Source organism: Monodon monoceros, unplaced genomic scaffold, assembly GCF_005190385.1.
Source record: "Monodon monoceros isolate NGI ecotype Baffin Bay Population unplaced genomic scaffold, NGI_Narwhal_1 Super_Scaffold_20, whole genome shotgun sequence".
Classification (NCBI taxonomy): domain Eukaryota; kingdom Metazoa; phylum Chordata; class Mammalia; order Artiodactyla; family Monodontidae; genus Monodon; species Monodon monoceros.
The window spans coordinates 34,078,512-34,099,979 of record NW_021703777.1 but is presented as its reverse complement, the minus strand read 5'-3'; the positions used below and the strand labels follow the sequence as shown (position 1 = coordinate 34,099,979).

The following is a 21,468-nucleotide window of genomic DNA, read 5'->3' as shown; positions in this document are numbered from 1 at the left end:
TCAGCAATACTAACTTGTGTTCTTTCTTTTAACATTTTTATATCTCTCATGTATGGTAGTCTAAACAGATCCAAATAAAAGGATGACTCAGGCAGTCCCTGCCCTGATAGGTTTGTCACTGAGCAACCTGGTTACCAGTCAATTGCAAATGTGAACTAATTTTTTCTAAACTTCTTTACTTACAATTCTTAGATTTCCAAACAACCCTCAAAAATCTGACCTTGAGTACAACTAAAGTTCACTATATCAGGTTTTAAGTATACCAAGCAAACATTAGATAAATATTTTTATAGGAAATATGTGTCTATTTCAGAGTAATTCTAGCACCAGAAATTTTTTAATTGGCTCTTTCCTTTTAACAATGATGAAGTGTATTTCTGCATCAACTCATGAAGAAGTATTTTTCCAAAGCATCTTAAGAGCCCCTGGAAAGGTGTGTTAAAATAGTAAATTTAAATCATCTTCTGCTTGACTGTCTAAATTAGGAAATGCAGGTAGCTGACAGCATGGTAGTAGGAAGTATGGTTCACCATTCACCCATTCTGCACAGGTCATTCACAACTTACCACATGTAATTTTCACTGTTGATACAATTAAGGTAATGGGACTTCCAAATTATGAATTTCTCTAAAATTAATTTTACAAGGCTAATTCTCTATTAATTTCTGGTTTCTTATATATTTTGATGTTTGATGTTCTCTTAGAGATAAATTTTCTTTATTCTATGCTTTTTTTCTCCTCTGCTTAGCCTCCATAGTAAGTATTAAAAGTGTAATGGAAGTGTTAACGATAGGTAGAGAACACATAAATTGCAGATATATTGATCCTGATATATTCTTTAGAACTTTGGGACTGCCTGTATGTATATGGAATATTCTTATATTGCCAATGCATGAATTGGCAATATAAGACATAGCATATATGTGCTATGTCGTGTTATCAGTCTACAAAATGGGAAAAAATAGTTGCATTCATAAAAATTACTATCAGATCCTTGGATAAAAATGTCTTTCCTAAACCCATCTCCATAGGGGGAATATTGATTTGATTACAAAGGCAAAAATAACATTTGCTATTTGTGTGCCACCATGAGCTCACAAATTCTCACTAGAAAAATCAGTTCACAGTATAAATTTTGAATTCAGCCTGACCTTTGATGTGACTGTCGTGCGTCCTTTCTGTTCTCTGTGCTATGGCGATGGGGAAGGTCTGAGTGATGTGTCATCATAAGTATGTTTCAGGAGCAGAGGCCAGTATTTACTTTAAAGGACAAGCCAGTCATGGAATGACAGCTAAGCAACATAATATGGTGGCTGATGCCTCTCACTGAATTGACTGTCTGCTAATATAGTTGGGATTTTTTCCCTGTAGTGAATTTGTTGTCTATTTCTTAAAGCTCGTATTTCCTATTCTGACCTTTACTTCTAGCACACTAAAAGCCTTTTTACAGAATTACTTATTAATAAACTGGTCTGCTAGAGGAGATTAGTTTAAAATATATAAATTGTTTCTTTTTAAAAATAGTCTAATGATGCCTTATTCTGTCTTGAAATATTATAAAATGTTCAGATTTATTAATGCTAAGCATAACTGCAAAGTTAATGAAAAAAATCAACTACAGTAATTATACTGAGTGATTTTTACAAAACGATTACACACAAATCTTGGAAATGTGTTTAGCCTCTGCCTATACACCATGGTTAATATAGTGAAGGATTTCCCTCCACTTAAATGCCATGATTTGCATTTAATCAAACTACTCACAATTTTTAATTTATTTTAAAAATTGGCTATAAATGTTTAGGATTAGTTGGAAAAATATTCTTTCATTTCCTTTACCCTACTCAAAACTTCTCCAGCATAGGAATGAAAGAGGACTACATGTTGTCACCCTGGTGCAAATGATCTTGGAAACAATTCATGGCACAAGGCTCCAAGATAAAGAAGGAGTGGGTAGAACTAAGACACTATAAATTTTTTGATTTTTTTTGTTTGTTTTATGTTGAGAACACGGAAAGCTGTGACTTAGTTTACCCTTTGCCAGTGTTAACCACAACTAAATGACTCTCCTTTGATATCCTTTGTTTTTAAAGCTACTTACTAATCTATGGGGTTATCTCTTTGCTAGACAAAGATGAGTGCTCTAAGGATAATGGCGGGTGCCAACATGAGTGTGTCAACACAATGGGAAGCTACATGTGTCAGTGCCGTAATGGATTTGTGCTGCATGAAAATAAACATGATTGCAAGGAAGGTATGAAAGAAGTGTTCTTTTTTTGACAACATCTAGAATTTCATGCAGTTTGGGTAAAGCAGTCCTTCCAGGTAGAGTTAATCATATCAATGAGTGTTAAATGTTAACTGTTCAAATGTCAAAAATAAAAATACATGCAGTGTTCAAAGATCCAAGTCATACTATTGGAAACCTTGTATTACCTAAAGGTACTGCACTTCATATATGGTTGGAATTAGAATAACTTTGTATAACAGACATAGAAGCTGCTGTGATGCCATCTGGCAGCCAGAAAGGCACTACATTATCCCTCAGTCTTCACAGAACAGACCTTACAACTATCTCCATATTTAAACTTAACTTCTGCTAAATGTTTTACATTTGGTTCAATTTCCCTCCCCAAAATATCTCATATATGTGCTACATGAGTGATGTCACTTTAAATACCAGGAGTATCAAATTCAAATGCCTACCAGAAGAAAGACATTTGAAAATACTGTGCCATTTAGAGTTTTAAGTCATGGTTTTGCCCCCTCCCCAGCACACACACACACAGAAGCATCCTAGTAACTCAACATTAGCCTACCAGTTTTTGGTCCCAAATTCTTACCATATTCCAAGATTTTATAAAGATAATTATCTTAATCTCCTGAGCCAATATGAGCTACATGGGAACAAGAAATAGTTATTCAGGTCTTATTTCGTCCTTTGTGTGTCTGCCCCTGAATTTTCCATTTAACTTGGATTTATTACTAAGGCAGGTTTCATAACTAGTCATTAGAACATGTAGAGCGGTGGGTGCCTGACTAGAACCACAGGTAGATAGCACTTCTTTGTATTCACATTCCAATAGTACAGAATACCCTGAATTGACCCTTGTTCCATTCAGTTCCATTCAAATATGGTCATATGTCACATTTTTTTCCTCTTTATTTCACAGAGTTAATGACATTGCCCAGAATCATATGCAAGTAGGATTTTTTTCTCTTTTTATTTTCATGTATGAGCATAAACCAATGAGATTGTGATATGTGTAACTTGGTAAAGTATTCTGATAAATCAATAGGCTGGGGAATAGGCCCAGTTATTTTGAAATATGGAAGGTAATTCAGAAAAAAAAAAGAGAGAGCTTTTCAGAGTATGCATGTAGCCTGTGACTCACAGGTAGCACATAAATTTAGATATCCAAAGTCTCTCTTCATTAGAGTAAATATTTTCAAGAAAGGACTTCTTTTTAAATGGAACTGTATCCAGGCACCCCTAATAAAGTTCATCTTTACTGTTAGTAAAGGGGATGGATTTTCCTTCACCACCGCTATAGTACAGGTGCCTTATACATTTTAGCAGTGAGCCTCTTGGCTTTGTCTTATAAACTAAACTATTTGCCAGATCTGGGAGATTCCACACTTCATATGGCCAAGGCAAGGACAGGGATAATGGGATTTAGGAAACCTTGTCAAGACAGGATCCAGACTTTAAGGCTACTGTCTTGCTGCATGACCCTATATTGTTTGAAAGGAGCTAAATTTCACCCTTTTTTTTGTGTTCCTTGGTTAAGAATCCAAATCTCCCTGTGGAAACCCGGCACAGTTAAAGCAAAGGTCTAGTCGGAGAGCATGTGCCAACAGCACAGTAATGTCCGTCATTTTATCCTTACTGTGCAGCCCTGTAGTGCAACAAATGTTTTTTCCATATAGTAGAGTATTTCCCCAGAGATTTCTTGGAAAATTTCACAGAATTAATTGTATTTTAGAATGGGTTACACAATACATAACAAATAATTTCCAGCCTAAGCCAGGATGTGCAGGGTGACACTTCATAAATTATATAGATAGAATACAGTCTGAGGATATTACATGCTTTTGAAGTTTGAAATTAACAATATTGGATGGTCCCCTCCAAGATGAAGTTGTTTAAATTGTAAGACCTAAAAGAAATTTCATGTTAATTGAATGACATTTTTTTTAATTAATTCAGAAGCTAGTAGATGTTTACATATTTTTCCCCTTAGTGCTTCATTTCACTGTGATGAAATGACAGATAATTTACTTAAGCAGCTAAAATTATGGTTTAAGTATTCAAGTGTATACTTTAACAAAGAGAGAGAGAAAATGTAAAGACATGTTTCATAAAGTGGCTTAGTGATACTAGTTAGCTATAAATGATGTTTCTGTTAATAGGAAGAAAATAACTGAAAATGACATAGTCATTTTTGTTGTGGCATTGCATTAAATATTTTGCACATACCAAGAGTTGATATCTTTGATTGTCAATAATGTTGCTCTGTTAAAATCTAAACTTTTAGATCCAGATCCAGCAGTTAAAAAGATCCAGCAGTTAAAAAGAGTTCATTTTCTTGTAGACATTTATTTAATTCATTGTAAACACAATTTCATGTGAACCCAAAAACAAACATTTTCTGATTATGATAATGATTATGCAACAGGTTTACCAAAGCAGATGAATATGATACTGGAGACTAGAGTGATGATTAGTTATTGAGGAAAATCTTTCATCAGGATAGTGTGTAAACAGGCTACTTCCTTGCTGGCCCAATTCTGGGCTAGATTTCCACACTAATTGATTTTATCATTATTGGCACAGCTGAGTGTGAACAGAAGATTCACAGTCCAAGTGGCTTCATCACTAGTCCCAACTGGCCAGACAAGTACCCAAGCAGGAAAGAATGCACATGGGAAATCAGTGCAACTCCTGGTCATCGAGTAAAATTAGTAAGTGAGCGCACTGTTCTTTTTTCTGTTAAGCTGCCTGCCCATATCTTGCACAGCTAGTGCATGGAAATAAAATAAATAAAATGAATGTTTATTTAATTGAATTGAATTAGTAGGCAGATGGGAAAGACTTTCTTTCTTATGTTTTCCTACTAACACTAAATAAATTCCTGATTTCCTAGATCAAGGTGATAGTAATGGTAGCCATGTAGTTCTTGTACAGTCTTCTTATCCTGGATGGGATGCTTTAAAAGGCATTACCAAAATTACTACAAAACAATATGTTCTACTTCCTAATATGTTATTGAAATAATGTTTCCAAATGGAGATATAAATGAAGGAACAAAAATATCAGAAATTCAGCAAGAAAGCAATAAGTATTCACTTCAATGCAGCATAGTAAATTCTATCAGTTATGTCAATTCTATATGACTCATATACAAAGCATATGTATTTTTATAATAAAACTAATTTTGTCTTATGGTTTATGGAATATTATTTTTGCATAATGTAGTTGCCCTCTTTAGATGAGTACCGTTATCATTAGACTTCTTCCAAATTCAAATATGAATGTAATATATGTCCTCTCTCCTGTATTCTATGAACCTTGCATTCTGTCCTGGTCATCTGACAGTACATCTTAAATTTCATTATAGGCTACAGAATACTTGAAGAGTATACTTTAAAGAAATAGAATCATAGGAATATAGAAATTTTAACAATTTTCTGAAATATGCTGTTGTCAAAAGCAGGAAGGAATGCCAACTAACAAAGTTCAGGACAGTCTAACAAGAACCATAACAAAGGACAAGAAATTGTCTTGAGAATGAGGCTACCAGTCCACTGTAGCTTACTGGACCAGTCCAGTTAATTTTGAAAGTCTGTTTGAACCCTTTCCTTCAGTGGGTTTTTTTGGCCAATAAAGACATCTTATTCATATGCAACATAATAATAATGTTATTAGAGACTGTCACTGAGATATTCATATTCCTATTATGGAGTTCCTTCCAATCACCGTATTTGTAAGATATCAGTATATGACTTTTTGAAAAGAGACATCAATTCATTTCAGCCACTCTTTGGAAGGATGCTAGGTGCTAAGATAACAGCACTGTAGGATTTGATTGCTTTCCAGTCCCGTTGAAGACCCTGACTGAGATGATCACTCTCTGAAGCTTATGGGCTGAGATGCAAAGGCTGCATTCTTTTCCGCAATGCAGTAGCTAAGGCAGTTGGGAAAATGGATTTTCCTGAAGACTTTTGTGTGTGTGTGTACATCCAAGTTTCATCTGGTATCATATTCCTTCTCCCTGAAGAATTTCTTTTTATATTGTGTGTAGAGTAAGTCTGTGCAGAGTATGTCTTTTATACCCAAAGATATTTTCATTGGGTATAAAATTCTAAGATAGCAATTTTGTTTTCTCAGCTACACTTTAAATACCTGACTCCACTACTTTCTGTCCTTCATGGTTTTTAATGTCTGTGGTAAATCTTAATTTTATTCCTGTGGAAATAATTATTCTTTTCTCTGATGGCTGCCTTCAACATTTTTTTATCAGCACTTTGAATATAATGTATCTGGGAGTGTGTGTGTGTGTGTGTGTGTCCGTCTGTCTATCTGTTTAGTAATTTATCCTTCTGAGAAATCTTTGAATTTCTTGCATCTATGTTGTGATGACTGCCATGAATTTTTGAAAACTCTTGACCATTATTTCTTGACAAACTCCTCCTGCATTATTGTCTCTCTTCTTCTGGGATTCAAATTACACATATGTGAGATTGCTTCATACTATCCCATAACTCTTGAATTCTGTTATTTTTTTGCCACTCTTTTTGTTTTTAAGCTTGGGTTATTTCTATGGGCCGATCTTCAAGTTCAATGATTGTCTATTCAGTTGTCTTAAGTCTACTTATGAGTTTGACAGAGGTATTCTTTATCTCCCTTATCATGTTTTTTTATTTCTTGAATTTCCATTTGATTTTTTAGTAGAGTTCCTGTGTATTAGTCTGCTTAGGTGGCCATAACAAAATACCACAAACTGAGTGGCTAAAACAACAAAAATGTATTTTCTCACAGATCTGGAGGCTAGATGTTCAATATCAAGGGACTGTGGGGACTGGTGTCTGGTGAGGCCCCTTTTCCTGACTTGTAGATGGCTGCTTTATCACTGTGTCCTCACTTGGCCTTTCCTCTGTGGGTACATATGGAGAGAGAGAGACAGAGAGAGAGAGACAGAGAGAGAGAGTGCATGCTCTGGTGTCTCTTCATCTTCTTATAAGGACATTAGCCCTGTGGGATCTGGCCTCACCCTTATGACCTCATTTAACCTTGATTACCTCCTTAAAGGACCTGTCTCCTAATGCAATCACATTGAGTTTAGGGCTTCAATGCATGTGTTTGGCCAGGATGCACAATTCAATTCATAACACCATCTCTGCTGAAATTTCTCATTTGATAGATTAAACATAGGGATCATGTTTGAGTCTGCTCTGTTGATTATTTTCTCTATTAACACTGTGCTTTTCTTCTTGCCTTTTTGTGTGTCATGTAATTTTTGATTAAACATCAGACATTTTGTGTTTAACAGTAGAGACTTTATGTCTGGAAATGGTTACATCTCTTCTGTTAGGCTGTTAGTGAATGTGTGTATATGGGAAGGGATGTTGTTGAGTGAATATAGTCAGTAATTAGCTGAGTTTGGGTTGTCTTGTTCCTATGATTACCTTCAGTGAACCATTGGCTTTAATTCCTTTCTCTTAGATTGAAGGCTGGAATTTCAGATGCATTTTCTCAATGTTTCTCCTTTACCTTTAGCTTCTGCTTTCATCTCTATCACAAATTGTATCCCTCTTCACACTTTTTTCCCTCAACCAGTGATAGACTGCAGTTACACACTGCTTGGTGCTTGGTAGTCTGGTGGTGAGGACAAGGGGTTCTCTACCTTAGACAGGATCTGTTTCTAGGTCTTAGAAATAGCCTTTCTCAGTGGTCCTGCCTCTTCTCTTCCTGGCAGCCAAACTCCATCTATCTCTGGTTGGTCTTCTATGGGAGAGTTTCTTTTCCCTCTCCCAGTTGTAGCAGGTCCCTGATATTATTGGTGTAGGCTCCTGAGTCCAAGACTTCCCCAGGGTTGGAAGTGTTATTTGTTTGTTTAAGCTTTCCTGTGGCTACAGTGGGTCTGCCCTGGTGGTGACAGGTTTTCTGCTCCTCCCCCAGAGGCTTATTTTATTTTCCAGAGAAAGGTTGCAACAGGACTTCATGCTTTTCTCCCAGCAGTGACCACTTCCCCCTCCAAGCCTGCAACACCAAGAAAGGTACTTGCCTAACTCCTACTCTTCCCACAGTCTTTCTCATGAGCAGGAGATTGAAGTCCATGGAGAAGAGCCTGCAAGTGGGTGCAAACTCCTGTGTCTACAGCTCCTAGAGTGCTATACTCTAGTCCATAGCTGACCTTTACAATACATTACAATTGTAGCTGAATGCATCTAACCTAGTTATATGGCGCCCAGCATCTCTTCTAGCTGTAGTCTGTCACTGGTGACATGCTCGTGTCTCATCTCTCCTTGGCAGGGGCTGAGAGTCAGTGGATTTGATACTACTTGGTTGACTAGTGACTTTGGCTCTTTGATGTGTTCAGCAAAGTTTTTTACTTGACATAGGTTTTCTTGCTAGGGTAGAAGGAACACTAGTCCCAGCTTTCTATATCCAAGGGGAAATAGAATTCCTAATATACCTTAACTCGAAAAAATGTCAATAATTTATTTTTTCTCAATTATATACCTTTCAGTTTATTGAGCATCCCTTTCAACTCTAAGACAGTCTGCTTCTTTACAAATTACAGGCAAATATTCCACTTGAAGATCAGGAGAGTCTGTTCAACAATGGTCATACCTGCTAGCATCCTAAGAAGATAATTTTTAGAAGGAAAGGAGCTTTAATGCTACTATTGATCTTTGTTTTAAGTATTTGACTTTGTGATCTTTGTAGAAGTAGTTACAGTCTAAGCCAGAATATTAGCAGGCATCAGAATTAACCTGGAAGACTTGTTAAAACACATTTTTGCCACTCCAAGTTTTCTGAATCAGAGCGTAATATTGATTCCACTCTCTTATTTCATTAATCATGTTTATATAAAACCTGACTCACAATATCACTCTAACAATCAGGATCAGTAGAAAGTGTGTTGTAACAGATTAGCTACCAACTTCAAGTGATATTTTAGTTCTATACTTTTTAACTCTTACCATTTTGACATTATTGTTGCTTACGTTTACCATTTTTGTCTCCCTGCTTGTAATACAAGTGTTAATGAATCTTACCTACTTTAAAACTGAAACCACTATCTGTTACGGATCTCAGCCAATGGACATTTGGCCAGCACTGTTTGTAATATTCAAACGATTCAATTACCTACCTATGTGTTTTGACATTTATTATACAGGAGATTTGATCAAGAAGATATATTGTTTAAAATAAATGCATTTTGTTTGGTTTCTTTAGGATCCTTAATTTTCATGGAGGAACTTGAACCCAAACTAAATTTGGAAAATAGATTCCAGGGAAACTTGGAAAATTCTGAAATCTATTAATCCTGTTAGGTCAAGAGCTGCTGATAGATACTCAGTTCTAAGCTAGTTTCTTTATAGGCCAAGGCAAAAAAGAAAAGGCAAAGAAAAGATTTGGTGTCCCTGTGTGTGCCATGGAGCTTTCTTTACAACTCATATTTACTCCTCTTACCTTAGGCTGTGTGGAAAAATAAGAAAACATTTCTAAATATTTTACCTATTCATACAGAAGCAAAGAAAAGGAAATTGTCCCTGAAGACACTTCCATGACATATTTTTTTAAAACACCTTGTTTATGAATTTTGAGAATCTTACTGTTCTTTCTAACCCAGATATTCCTTTAACTTAACATAGAGTTGTATTGAGTGACATGCAAGTAGTGGCTTATAGGTATAAGCAAGCCTCTTTCACTGCATCTGAGATAACCATTATTTTAGTGAATTTGGTTTATTTGTAAGACTACAAATGAATATTACTTAGGTTACTTAGATAATCTTGCCATTATGGAATATGAGAGGAATTACAATAAAATTCAGTGCCCTTTGTGAGATATAAGCATTCTTGTGCATAGTATTTATTTACCATAGTGTGGTTATCTATATCTAGTGTACAATAATTATGTGTAAGGACTGAACTATCAGTAGTGGTAGTTTATTACTGATTTATGGAAATTTAAGACTTCTGGCATTAATATGCAATTATTACCTTTTATGCACTGTTCTAGTTATCTACTGCTTCGTAATAAGCTAACCCAAAACTTCATGACTTAAAACAAGAACCATTTTATAATATCCCATGGTTTTGTGGGGAAGAGGTCATGATTTGAGTAATGCTTTGCTGACAATTCTTCAGTTGCCCATGGCGTTGATTGAGGTCAGTAAGTGATATTCACCTGGGGCATGGTCTGTTGGGAGGGTCACGTTGGCTTTAATTTTATGTCTGTCACCTTGGTAGGGAGGGCTAGAAGGCTGACTTAGCTGGGACAACCAGAGCACCTACACATGACCATTCTAGCATGGTGGTCTCAGGGGAACCATACGCTTTACATGGAAGTTCTGGATCCCCAAAAAGAGTGTTCCAAGAGGCCTAGGGGAATACCTAAGTAGCTCCTGAACATTACCTCTATGCATTCTATGGTAAAGCAAATCAAAAAAGCTAACCAGTATTGAAGGGGAAGAATATTAGACTTCATGACTCAATGGGAGAAGTAGCAAAGAATGTGTAGCCATCTTTAATCCCACACATGCATTTAAGTGTATGAGACAGCATATATTTGGGAAAGTAAAGATGACACAAATGAGTTACTGCCTATACTCTCCTGAGTAGTTTTCTCTAGGCAAAGTCCAGAATGTGCAGTCAGAATACTGTTAGGTTGTAGTATACCACCTAGTATACAAACAGGAAATATTTAAAGGTAATTTTTTTCTAATTCAATACTAAATTCTATCCAGTAATATAAAATAGCAATTTGAATATAATAATAACATAAATTATGTCTATACATAATGAACATAATCATCAATTTTTGTCTTAAGTCATGAATTCCCTATTATAAAGCAAAATATGAAAATCAAGTAGAATTGTGTGTATGAGTCAATATAGTGGTTCTTGAGGATTTTTTGCATTCTTGTATATACCTTCTCTTATCTTTATAAGACCCTGGAATATTACCTTCATATAAATGCAGTAAGCTAGGGAGCTGGGATCCAGAGACCCTGGGAGTGTCATTTTTAAAAATTCTAAAATAGTCACTCTCTCATATGAAATTCTACAAGTGAAAATATGAATGTTCTTAAGTTTTCCATTTCTTGAAAATGCTCTCCAAATTGTAAAATGTAGCTTGGGCACATTTGTATCTCTTAAAACTGTACTTAGGCTAAGACTGTGTGTATAGTTCCCAATGGTTTCAAAGTCGTATCTTGTATATTACCTGAAGTTGATGTCATAAATGACAGTTATAGATAAGGAAGCAGTCCCAGGCATTTAGATGACTTGGAAAGTTTATAAAGGTAGTAGGAGTCTAACTACCTTCAAGCCCAAGCATTCTGTCTCTACATAAAAATCTGATTTTTCCTTACAGCATCCTGCATCAGAGAAGAAAGAGATCCATAATTGCTGTGTACACTTATGCAATAATTTAAATGGAAAATAATCATATTTCCTAATATGATTAGGAAAATTTGTTAGAATAACATCCTAACAAAATTACAATGATTAAATATACGATTAAACAGATATACAGCAGAGACTTCTGTCTAGATCCTAGCACTTCTACTTACTAGTTGTGTTATCTTGGGAAGATACTTATCATTTTAAAACCTTGATTTCTTCATCTGGAAATTGAAGCTGCTGTTTACAAATTTTGTGTGTATACAAAATGAACTTGTATACAATGTATTTGGCACAGTGCTTTATTAAGTGCCAATAAATGCTGCTGTATGATATCATAATAATAATCATAATTATGATAATAATCTAAAATTTTTTATTTTTATTGAAAATTCAACCATGATCAAGTTTTTGTGTAGCCTTATAAATTTGAAATTCAATCCTTAGTGATCCACTGATTGTTTAGTAGCATATTGTTTAGCTTCCATGTGTTTGTGTTTTTTGTAGTTTTTTTCATATAATTGGTTTCTAGTCTCAAAGTGTTGTGATCTGGAAACATGCTTGATATGATTTCAGTTTTCTTAAATTTACTGAGACTTGTTTTGTAGGCTAGCATGTGACCTATCCTGGAGAATGTTCCATGTGCACTTGAAAAGAATGTGTTCTGTGGCTTTCAAATGGAGTGTTCTCTACATATCTATTAAGTTCAGCTGCTCTAATGGGTCATTTAAGGCCAGCGTTTCCAGATTCATTTTCTGTCTGGATGATCTGTCCGGGTGATCTGTCCATTGATGTAAGTGAGGTGTTAAAGTCCCCTACTATTATTGGGTTACTGTCAATTTCTCCCTTTATGTCTGTTCGTATTTGCTTTCTATATTCAATATTTAGGTGCTCCTATGCTGGGTGCCTGTATATTCACAATTGTTATATCTTCTTCTTGGATTGATCCCTTCATCATTATGTAGTGTCTTTGTCTCTTGTAACAGTCTTTATCTTAAAGTCTATTTTGTCTGCTATAAGTATTGCTACTCTGGCTTTCTTTTGATTTCCATTTGCATGGAATACTTTTTTCCATCCCCTCACTTTATATGTGTGCCTATTTTTTTTTTTTTTGGCCATGCCACATGGCTCTCAGGATCTTAATTCTCTGACACACACCCCCTTCAGTGGAAGCACAGAGTCCTAGCCACTGGACCACCAGGGAATTCTCAGTCTATGTGTGTCTTTAGATCGGAAGTTATTCTCCTGTAGGCAGCAAATATATGGGTCCTGTTTTGGTATCCATTCAGTGACTCTGTGTCTTTTGGCTGGAGCAATTAGTCTATTTACATTTAAGGTAATTATTGATATGCATGTTTTGTTGCCACTTTGTTAATGGTCTTGGGGTTGTTTTTGTTGGTCTTTTTTTTTCTTCCTTTTTCCCTTCTCTTGTCATTTGATGACTGTGTTTAGTATTATGTTTTTAAAGTCCTTTTCCTTTTTTTGTGTGCACATCTATTATAGATTTTTGGTTTGCAGTTACCACAGGTTTTTTTTTATAGCAGTCTATGTATATATGTGATTGTTTTAATTTGCTGATCTCTTAATTTCAAATGCATTTTAAAATCCCTGCATTTGTACTCTCCTCCCATAATGATTACTGTTTTGGGTATCATATTTTATGTCTAATTCTTTTGTGTATTCCTTAACTGCTTGCTCTGAATACAGGTGATTTTACTAGTTTTGTCTTTTAACCTCCTTACTAGCTTGTATGTGTATGATTTCCTACCTTTGCTGTATGTTTGCCTTTACTGGTGAACTTTTTCATTTTGTAATTTTCTTGTTTCTAATTGTGGTCTTTTCTTTTTTGCCTAGACAGGTTCCTTTAACATTTGTTGTGAAGCTGGTTTGGTGGTGCTGAATTCTTTTAGCTTTTCTTGTCTGTAAAGTTTTTGATTTCTCCATCAAATCTGAACAAGAACCTTGCTGGGTAGAGAATTCTTGGGTGGAAATTTTTCTCTTTCATCACTTTAAATATACTGTGCCACTGCCTTCTGGCCTGCAGAGTTTCTGCTAAAAAAAATCAGCCAATAGTCTTACGGGAGTTCCCTTGTATGTTATTTGTTGTTTTTCCCTTTCTACTTTTAATATTCTCTATCTTTTTGTCATTTTTTTTTAACATCTTTACTGGAGTATAATTTCTTCACAATGGTGTGTTAGTTTCTGCTTTATAACAAAGTAAATCAGTTATACATATACATATGTTCCCATATCTCTTCCCTCTTGTGCCTCCCTCCCTCCCACCCTCCCTATCCCACCCCTCTAGGTGGTCACAAACCACCAAGCTGATCTCCCTGTGCTATGTGGCTGCTTCCCACTGGCTATCTATTTTACCTTTGGTAGTGTATATATGTCCATGCCACTCTCTCACTTTATCCAAGGTTACCCTTCCCCCTCCCCATATCCTCAAGTCCATTCTCTAGTAGGTCTGTGTCTTCATTCCCATCTTACCCCTAGTTTCTTCATGACCTTTTTTTTTCTTACATTCCATACAAATGTGTTAGCATACAGTATTTGTCTTTCTCTTTCTGACTTTCTTCACTCTGTATGACAGACTCTAGGTCCACCCACTTCACTACAAATAAGGCAATTTCATTTCTTTTTATGGCTGAGTAATATTCCATTGTGTATATGTGCCACATTTTCTATATCCATTCATCTGTTGATGGACAGTTAGGTTGCTTCCATGTCCTGGCTATTGTAAATAGAGCTGAAATGAACATTGTGGTACATGACTCTTTTTAAATTATGGTTTTCTCAGGGTATATGCCCAGTAGTGAGATTGTTGGGTCGTATGGTAGCTCTACTTTTAGTTTCTTAAGGAACGTCCATACTGTTCTCCATAGTGGCTATATCAATGTACATTCACACCAACAAAGCAAGAGTGTTCCCTTTTCTCCACACCCTCTCCAGCATTTATTGTTTGTATGTTTGTTGATGATGGCCATTCTGACCGTTGTAAGATGATATATCATTGTAGTTTTGATTTGCATTCCTATAATGATTAATAAGGTTGAGCATTCTTTCATGTGTTTGTTGGCAATCTGTATATCTTCTTTGGAGAAACGACTATTTAGGTATTGTGCCCGTTTTTGGATTCGGTTGTTGGCTTTTTGTTATTGAGCTGCTTGTAAATTTTGGAGATTAATCCTTTGTCAGTTGCTTCATGTGCAAATATTTCTGCCCATTCTGAGGGTTGTCTTTTGGTCTTGTTTATGGTTTCCTTTGCTGTGCAAAAGCTTTAAAGTTTCATTAGGTCCCATTTGTTTATTTTTGGTTTTATTTCCATTTCTCTACGAGGTGGGTCAAAAAGGATCTTGCTGTGATTTTTGTCATAGAGTGTTCTGCCTATGTTTTCCTCTAAGAATTTGACAGTGTCTGGCCTTACATATAAGTCTTTAATCCATTTTGAGTTTATTTTTGTGTATGGTGTTAGGGAATGTTCTAATTTCATACTTTTACATGTACCTGTCCAGTTTTCCCAGCACCACTTATTGAAGAGGCTGTCTTTTCTCCACTGTATATTCTTGCCTCCTTTATCAAAGATAAGGTGACCATAGGTGTGTGGGGTTTACCTCTGGGCTTTCTATCCTGTTCCATTGATCTATATTTCTGTTTTTGTGCCAGTACTATATTGTCTTGATTACTGTAGCTTTGTAGTATAGTCTGGAATCAGGGAGCCTGATTCCTCCAGCTCCTTTTTTGGGTCTCAAAATTGCTATGACTATTCGGGGTCTTTTGTGTTTCCATACAAATTGTGAAAATTTTTGTTCTAGTTCAATGAAAAATGCCAGTGGTAGTTTCATAGGGATTGCATTGAATCTGTAGATTGATTTGGGGAGTAGAGTCATTTTCACAATGTTGATTCTTCCAATCCAAGAACATGGTATATCTCTCCATCTATTTGTATCATCTTTAATTTCTTTCATCAGTGTCTTATAATTTTCTGCATACAGGTCTTTTGTCTCCTTAGGTCGGTTTATTCCTAGATGTTTTATTCTTTTTGTTGCAATGGTAAATGGGAGTGTTTTCTTAATTTCACTTTCAGACTTTTCATCATTAGTATATAGGAATGCAAGAGACATCTGTGCATTAATTTTGTATCCTGCTACTTTACCAAATTCATTGATTAGCTCTAATAGTTTTCTGGTAGCATCTTTAGGATTCTCTATGTATAGTATCATGTCATCTACAAACAGTGACAGTTTATTTCTTCTTTTCTGATTTGGATTCCATTTATTCCCTTTTCTTCTCTGATTGCTGTGGCTAAAACTTCCAAAACTATGTTGAATAATAGTGGTGAGAGTGGGCAACCTTGTCTTGTTCCTGATCTTAGTGGAAGTGCTTTCAGTTTTTCACCATTGAGGATGATGTTGGCTGTGGGTTTGTCATATATGGCCTTCATTAGGTTGAGGAAAGTTCCCTCTATGCCTACTTTCTGCAGGTTTTTTATCATAAATAGGTGTTGAATTTTGTCGAAAGCTTTCTCTGCATCTATTGAGAGGATCATACAGTTTTTCTCCTTCAATTTGTTAATATGGTGTATCACGTTGATTGATTTGCATATATTGAAGAATCCTTGCATTCCTGGAATAAATCCCACTTGATCATGGTGTATGATACTTTATAGTGCTGTTGGATTCTGTTTGCTAGTACTTTGTTGAGGATTTTTGCATCTATTTTCATCAGTGATATTGGCCTGTAGTTTTCTTTCTTTGTGACATCTTTGTCTGATTTTGGTATCAGGGTGATGGTGGCCTCGTAAAATAGATTGGGAGTGTTCCTTCCTCTGCTATATTTTGGAAGAGTGTTAGCTCTTCTCTAAATGTTTGATAGAATTTGCCTGTGAAGCCATATGGTCAGGGGCTTTTGTTTATTGGAAGATTTTTAATCACAGTTTCAATTTCAGTGCTTGTGATTGGTCTGTCATATTTTCTATTTCTTCCTGGTTCAGTCTCGGCAGGTAGTGCATTTCTAAGAATTTGTCCATTTCTTCCAGGTTGTCCATTTTATTGGCATAGAGTTGCTTGTAGTAATCTCTCATGATCCTTTGTATTTCTGCATTGTCAGTTGTTACTTCTCCTTTTTCATTTCTAATTCTATTGATTTGAGTCTTTTCCCTTTTTTTCTTTGTAAGTCTGGCTAATGGTTAATCAATTTTGTTTATCTTCTCAAAGGACCAGCTTTTAGTTTTACTGATCTTTGTTATCATTTCCTTCATTTCTTTTTCATTTATTTCTGATCTGATCTTTATGATTTCTTTACTTCTGCTAACTTTGGGGGATTTTTTTAGTTCTTCTTTCTCTAATTGCTTTAGGTGCAAGGTTAGGTTGTTTATTCGAGATGTTTCCTGTTTCTTCAGGTAGGATTGTATTGCTATAAACCTCCCTCTTAGAACTGCTTGCACTGCATCGCATAGGTTTGGGGTCATTGTATTTTCATTGTTATTTGTGTCTAGGTATATTATGATTTCTTCAGTGATCACTTCATTATTAAGTAGTGTATTGTTTAGCCTCCATGTGTTTGTATATTTTACAGCTCTTTTACTGTCTTTCATATCTAGTCTAATAGCGTTGTGGTCAGAAAAGATACTTGATACGACTTCAACTGCTTAAATTTATCAAAGCTTGATTTGTGACACAAGATATGATCTATCCTGGAGAATGTTCCATGAGCACTTGAGAAAAATGTGTATTCTGTTGTTTTTGGATGGAATGTCCTATAAATATCAATTAAGTCCATCTTGTTTAATGTATCATTTAAAGCTTGTGTTTCCTTATTTATTTTCATTTTGGATGTCCTGTCCATTGGTGAAAGTGGGGTGTTAAAATCCCATACTATGAAAGTGTTACTGTCGATTTTCCCTTCTATGGCTGTGTGTATATACCTTATGTATTGATGTGCTCATATGTTGGGTGCATAAATATTTACAATTGTTATATCTTCTTCTTGGATCGATCCCTTGATCATTATGTAGTGTCTTTCTTTGTCTCTTGTAACAGTCTTTATTTTAAAATCTATTTTCTGTGATATGAGAATTGCTACTCTAGCTTTCTTTTGATTTCCATTTGCATGGAATACCTTTTTCCATCCCCTCACTTTCAGTCTGTATGTGTCCCTAGGTCTGAAGTGGGTCTCTTGTAGACAGCATATATATGGGTCTTGTTTTTGTGTCCATTCAGCCAGTCTGTGTCTTTTGGTGGGAGCATTTAATCCATTTACATTTAAGGTAATAATTGATATGTATGTTCCTATTCCCATTTTCTTAATTGTTTTGGGTTTGTTATTGTAGGTCTTTTCCTTCTCTTGTGTTTCTTGCCTAGAGAAGTTCCTTTAGCATTTGTTGTAAAGCTGGTTTTGTGGTTCTGAACTCTCTCAGCTTTTCCTTGTCTGTAAAAGTGTTAATTTCTCCATCAAATCTGAATGAGATCCTTCTTGGCTAGTGTAATATTGGTTGTAGGTTTTTCCCCTTTATCACTTTAAATATGTCCTGACAGTCCCTTCTGGCTTGCAGAGTTTCTGCTGAAAGTTCAGCTGTTAACCTTATGGGATTCCCTTTTGTGTTATTTGTGGTTTTTCCCTTGCTGCTTTTAAAATGTTTTCTTTGTATTTAATTTTTGATAGTTTGATTAATATGTGTCTTGGCATGTTTCTTCTTGGATTTATCTTGTATGGGACTCTCTGTGCTTCCTGGACTTGATTTACTATTTCCTTTCCCATATTAGGGAAGTTTTCAACTCTAATCTCTTCAAAGATTTGCTCAGTCCCTTTCTTTTTCTCTTCTTCTTCTGGGACCATTATAATTCAAATATTGGTGTGTTTAATGCTGTCACAGACATCTCTGAGGCTGTCCTCAGTTCCTTTCATTCTTCTTTCTTTATTCTGCTCTTCAGTAGCTATTTTCACTATTTTATCTTCCAGGTCACTTATCCGTTCTTCTACCTCAGTTATTCTGCTATTGATCCCTTCTAGAGTAGTTTTAATTTCATTTATTGTGTTGTTCATTGTTGCTTGTTTCCTCTTTAGTTCTTCTAGGTCCTTGTTAAATGTTTCTTGCATTTTCTCTATTCTATTTCCAAGATTTTGGATCATCTTTAGTATCATTATTCTGAATTCTTTTTCAGGTAGACTGCCTATTTCCTCTTCATTTGTTAGGTTTGGTGCGTTTTTATCTTGCTCCTTCATCTGCTGTGTGTTTTTCTGTCTTCTCATTTTGCTTATCTTACAGTGTTTGGTGTCCCATTTTCGCAGGCTGCAGGTTCGTAGTTCCCATTGTTTTTGGTGTCTGCCCACAGTGGCTAAGGTTGATTCAGTGGGTTGTGTAGGCCTCCTGATGGAGGTGACTAGTGCCTGTGTTCTGGTGGATGAGGCTGGATCTTGTCTTTCTAGTGGGCAGGTCCATGTCTGGTGGTGTGTTTTGGGGAGTCTGTGACCTTATGATTTTAGGCAGCCTCTGTGCTAATGGATGGGGCTGTGTTCCTGTTTTGCTAGTTGTTTGGCATATGGTGTCCAGCACTGTAGCTTGCTGGTTGTTGCGTGAAGCTGGGTCTTGGTGTTGAGATGGAGATCTTTGTGAGATTTTTGTCATTTGGTATTACATGGTGCTGGGAGGTCTCTTTTGGATGAGTGTCCTGAAGTTGGCTCTCCCATGTCAGAGGCACAGTACTGACTACTGGCTGCAGCCCCAAGAGCCTTTCATCCACACGGCTCAGAATAAAAGGGAGAAAAATTGGAAAGAAAGAAAGAAACAACGAGTATAAAATAAAATAAAATAAAGTAAGATAAAATAAAATGAAGTTATTAAAATAAAAAATAGTTATGAAAAAAAAATTTAATGTAAAAAAAAAGAAAAAAAGAACGGACGGACAGAATTGTAGGACAAATGGTGAAAGCAAAGCTATACAGACAAAATCTCATACAGAAGCATACACATACACACTCACAAAAAGAGGAAAAGGGGAAAAAATAATATATCTTGCTCCCAAAGTCCACATCCTCAATTTGGGATGTTTCATTGTCTATTCAGTTCTTGCACAGATGCAGCGTACATCAAGTTGATTTTGGAGATTTAATCCGCTGCTTCTGAGGCTGCTGGGAGAGATTTCCCTTTCTCTTCTTTGTTCGCACAGCTCCTGGGGCTCAGCTTTGGATTTGGACCCGCGTCTTCGTGTAGGTCTCCTGAGGCCATCTGTTCTTCACTCAGACAGGATGAGGTTAAAGGAGCAGCTGATTCAGGGGCTCTGGCTCACTCAGGCTGAGGGGAGGGAGGAGTACAGATGTGGGGTGAGCCTGTGGTGGCAGAGGCTGGCGTGACGTTGCACCAGCCTGATGCTCACTGTGCGTTCTCCTGGGGAAGTTGTCCCTGGATCACAGCACCCTGGCAGTGGCAGGCTGCACAGACTCCCGGGAGGGGTGGTGTGGATAGTGACCTGAGCCCACACACAGGCTTCTTGGTGGCTGCAGCAGCAGCCTTAACGTCTCATACCTGTCTCTGGGGTCCGCGCTGATAGCCCCTGCTGGCGCCCGTCTCTGGAGCTCTTTTAAGCAGTGCTCTTAAACCCCTCTCCTCGTGCACCAGGAAAAAAAGAGGCAAGAAAAAGTCTCTTGCCTCTTAGGCAGGTCCCGAGTGTTGCCTGGACTCCCTTCCAGCTAGCTGTGGTGCACTAGCCCCCTTCAGGCTGTGTTCACACCACCAACATCTGTCCTCTCCCTGCACTCCGACCGAAGCCTGAGCCTCAGCTCCCACCCCCCGCCCGCCCCGGTGGGTGAGCAGACAAGTCTCTCAGGCTGGCGAGTGCTAGTTGGCACCTATCCTCCATGCGGGAATCTCTCTGCTTTGCCCTCCCTGTGGCTTCACTCTCCTCTGCGGTTCCAAAGCTTTCCCCCTCCACCACCCACAGTCTCCACCTGCAAAGGGGCTTCCTAGTGTGTGGAAACCTTTCCTCCTTCACAGCTCCCTCCCACTGGTGCAGGTCCCATCCCTATTCTTTCGTCTCTGTTTTTTCTTTTTTCTTTTGCCTTACCCAGGTATGTGGGGAGTTTCTTGCCTTTTGGGAGGTCTGAGGTCTTCTGCCAGTGTTCAGTAGGTGTTCTATAGGAGCAGTTCCACGTGTATATTTCTGATGTATCTTGTGGGGAGTAAGGTGATATCCGCATCTTACTCTTCCGCCATCTTCTCAAGACCCCCTTTTTGTCATTTTAATTACAATGTGTTGGAGTGTTTGGTGTGTTCCTCTTTGGATTAATCTTATATGTGACTCTGCACTTCCTGGACTTGTATGACTGTTTTATTTCCCATGTTAGGGAAGTTTTCAGCTATTATGTCTTAAAATTCATTATCAGACCCATTTTCTTCTCCTTCTGAGAGTGTAATGCAAATATTAGTACACTTGATGTTGTTCCAGGGGTCTCTTAAACTGTCCTCATTTCTTTTCATTCTTTTTTCTTTTCTCTGTTCATCCGCAGTAATTTCCACTACTCTGTCTTCCAGCTTGCTGATCTGTTTCTCTATCAATTAGTCTACACTTTATTCCTTCTAGTGTATTTTTCATTTCAGTTATAATATTTTTCATCTCTGTTTGGCTGTTCTAACTCCTTGTTTAAACCTTCTAACCTCATTTTTTGCATCATTCTCCTCCCAAGTTCTTTGATTATCTTTACAATCACTACCTTGAACCCTCTCTCATGTAGATTGCCTAGATCCACTTCATTTAGTTCTTCTGGGGTTTTCATTTTTTTCCTTCATGGAACACGTTCCTCTGTCACTTCATTTTGCCTAAGTTGCTGTTT

At 36.8% G+C, this 21,468-nt stretch overlaps 1 protein-coding gene across 3 annotated transcripts in view; it reads left to right on the top strand.

Annotated features, from left to right (window-relative positions):
• The window catches only part of TLL1 (tolloid like 1), a 260,947-nt gene that overhangs the window by 217,515 nt on the left and 21,964 nt on the right, over nt 1-21,468 (top strand). For all 3 annotated transcript variants that reach the window (XM_029235369.1, XM_029235370.1, XM_029235368.1), the window contains exons 17-18: nt 2,129-2,254; nt 4,838-4,965. In XM_029235369.1, coding sequence (XP_029091202.1) covers nt 2,129-2,254; nt 4,838-4,965 — 254 coding nt within the window. The remainder of the gene's footprint in view (nt 1-2,128; nt 2,255-4,837; nt 4,966-21,468) is intronic.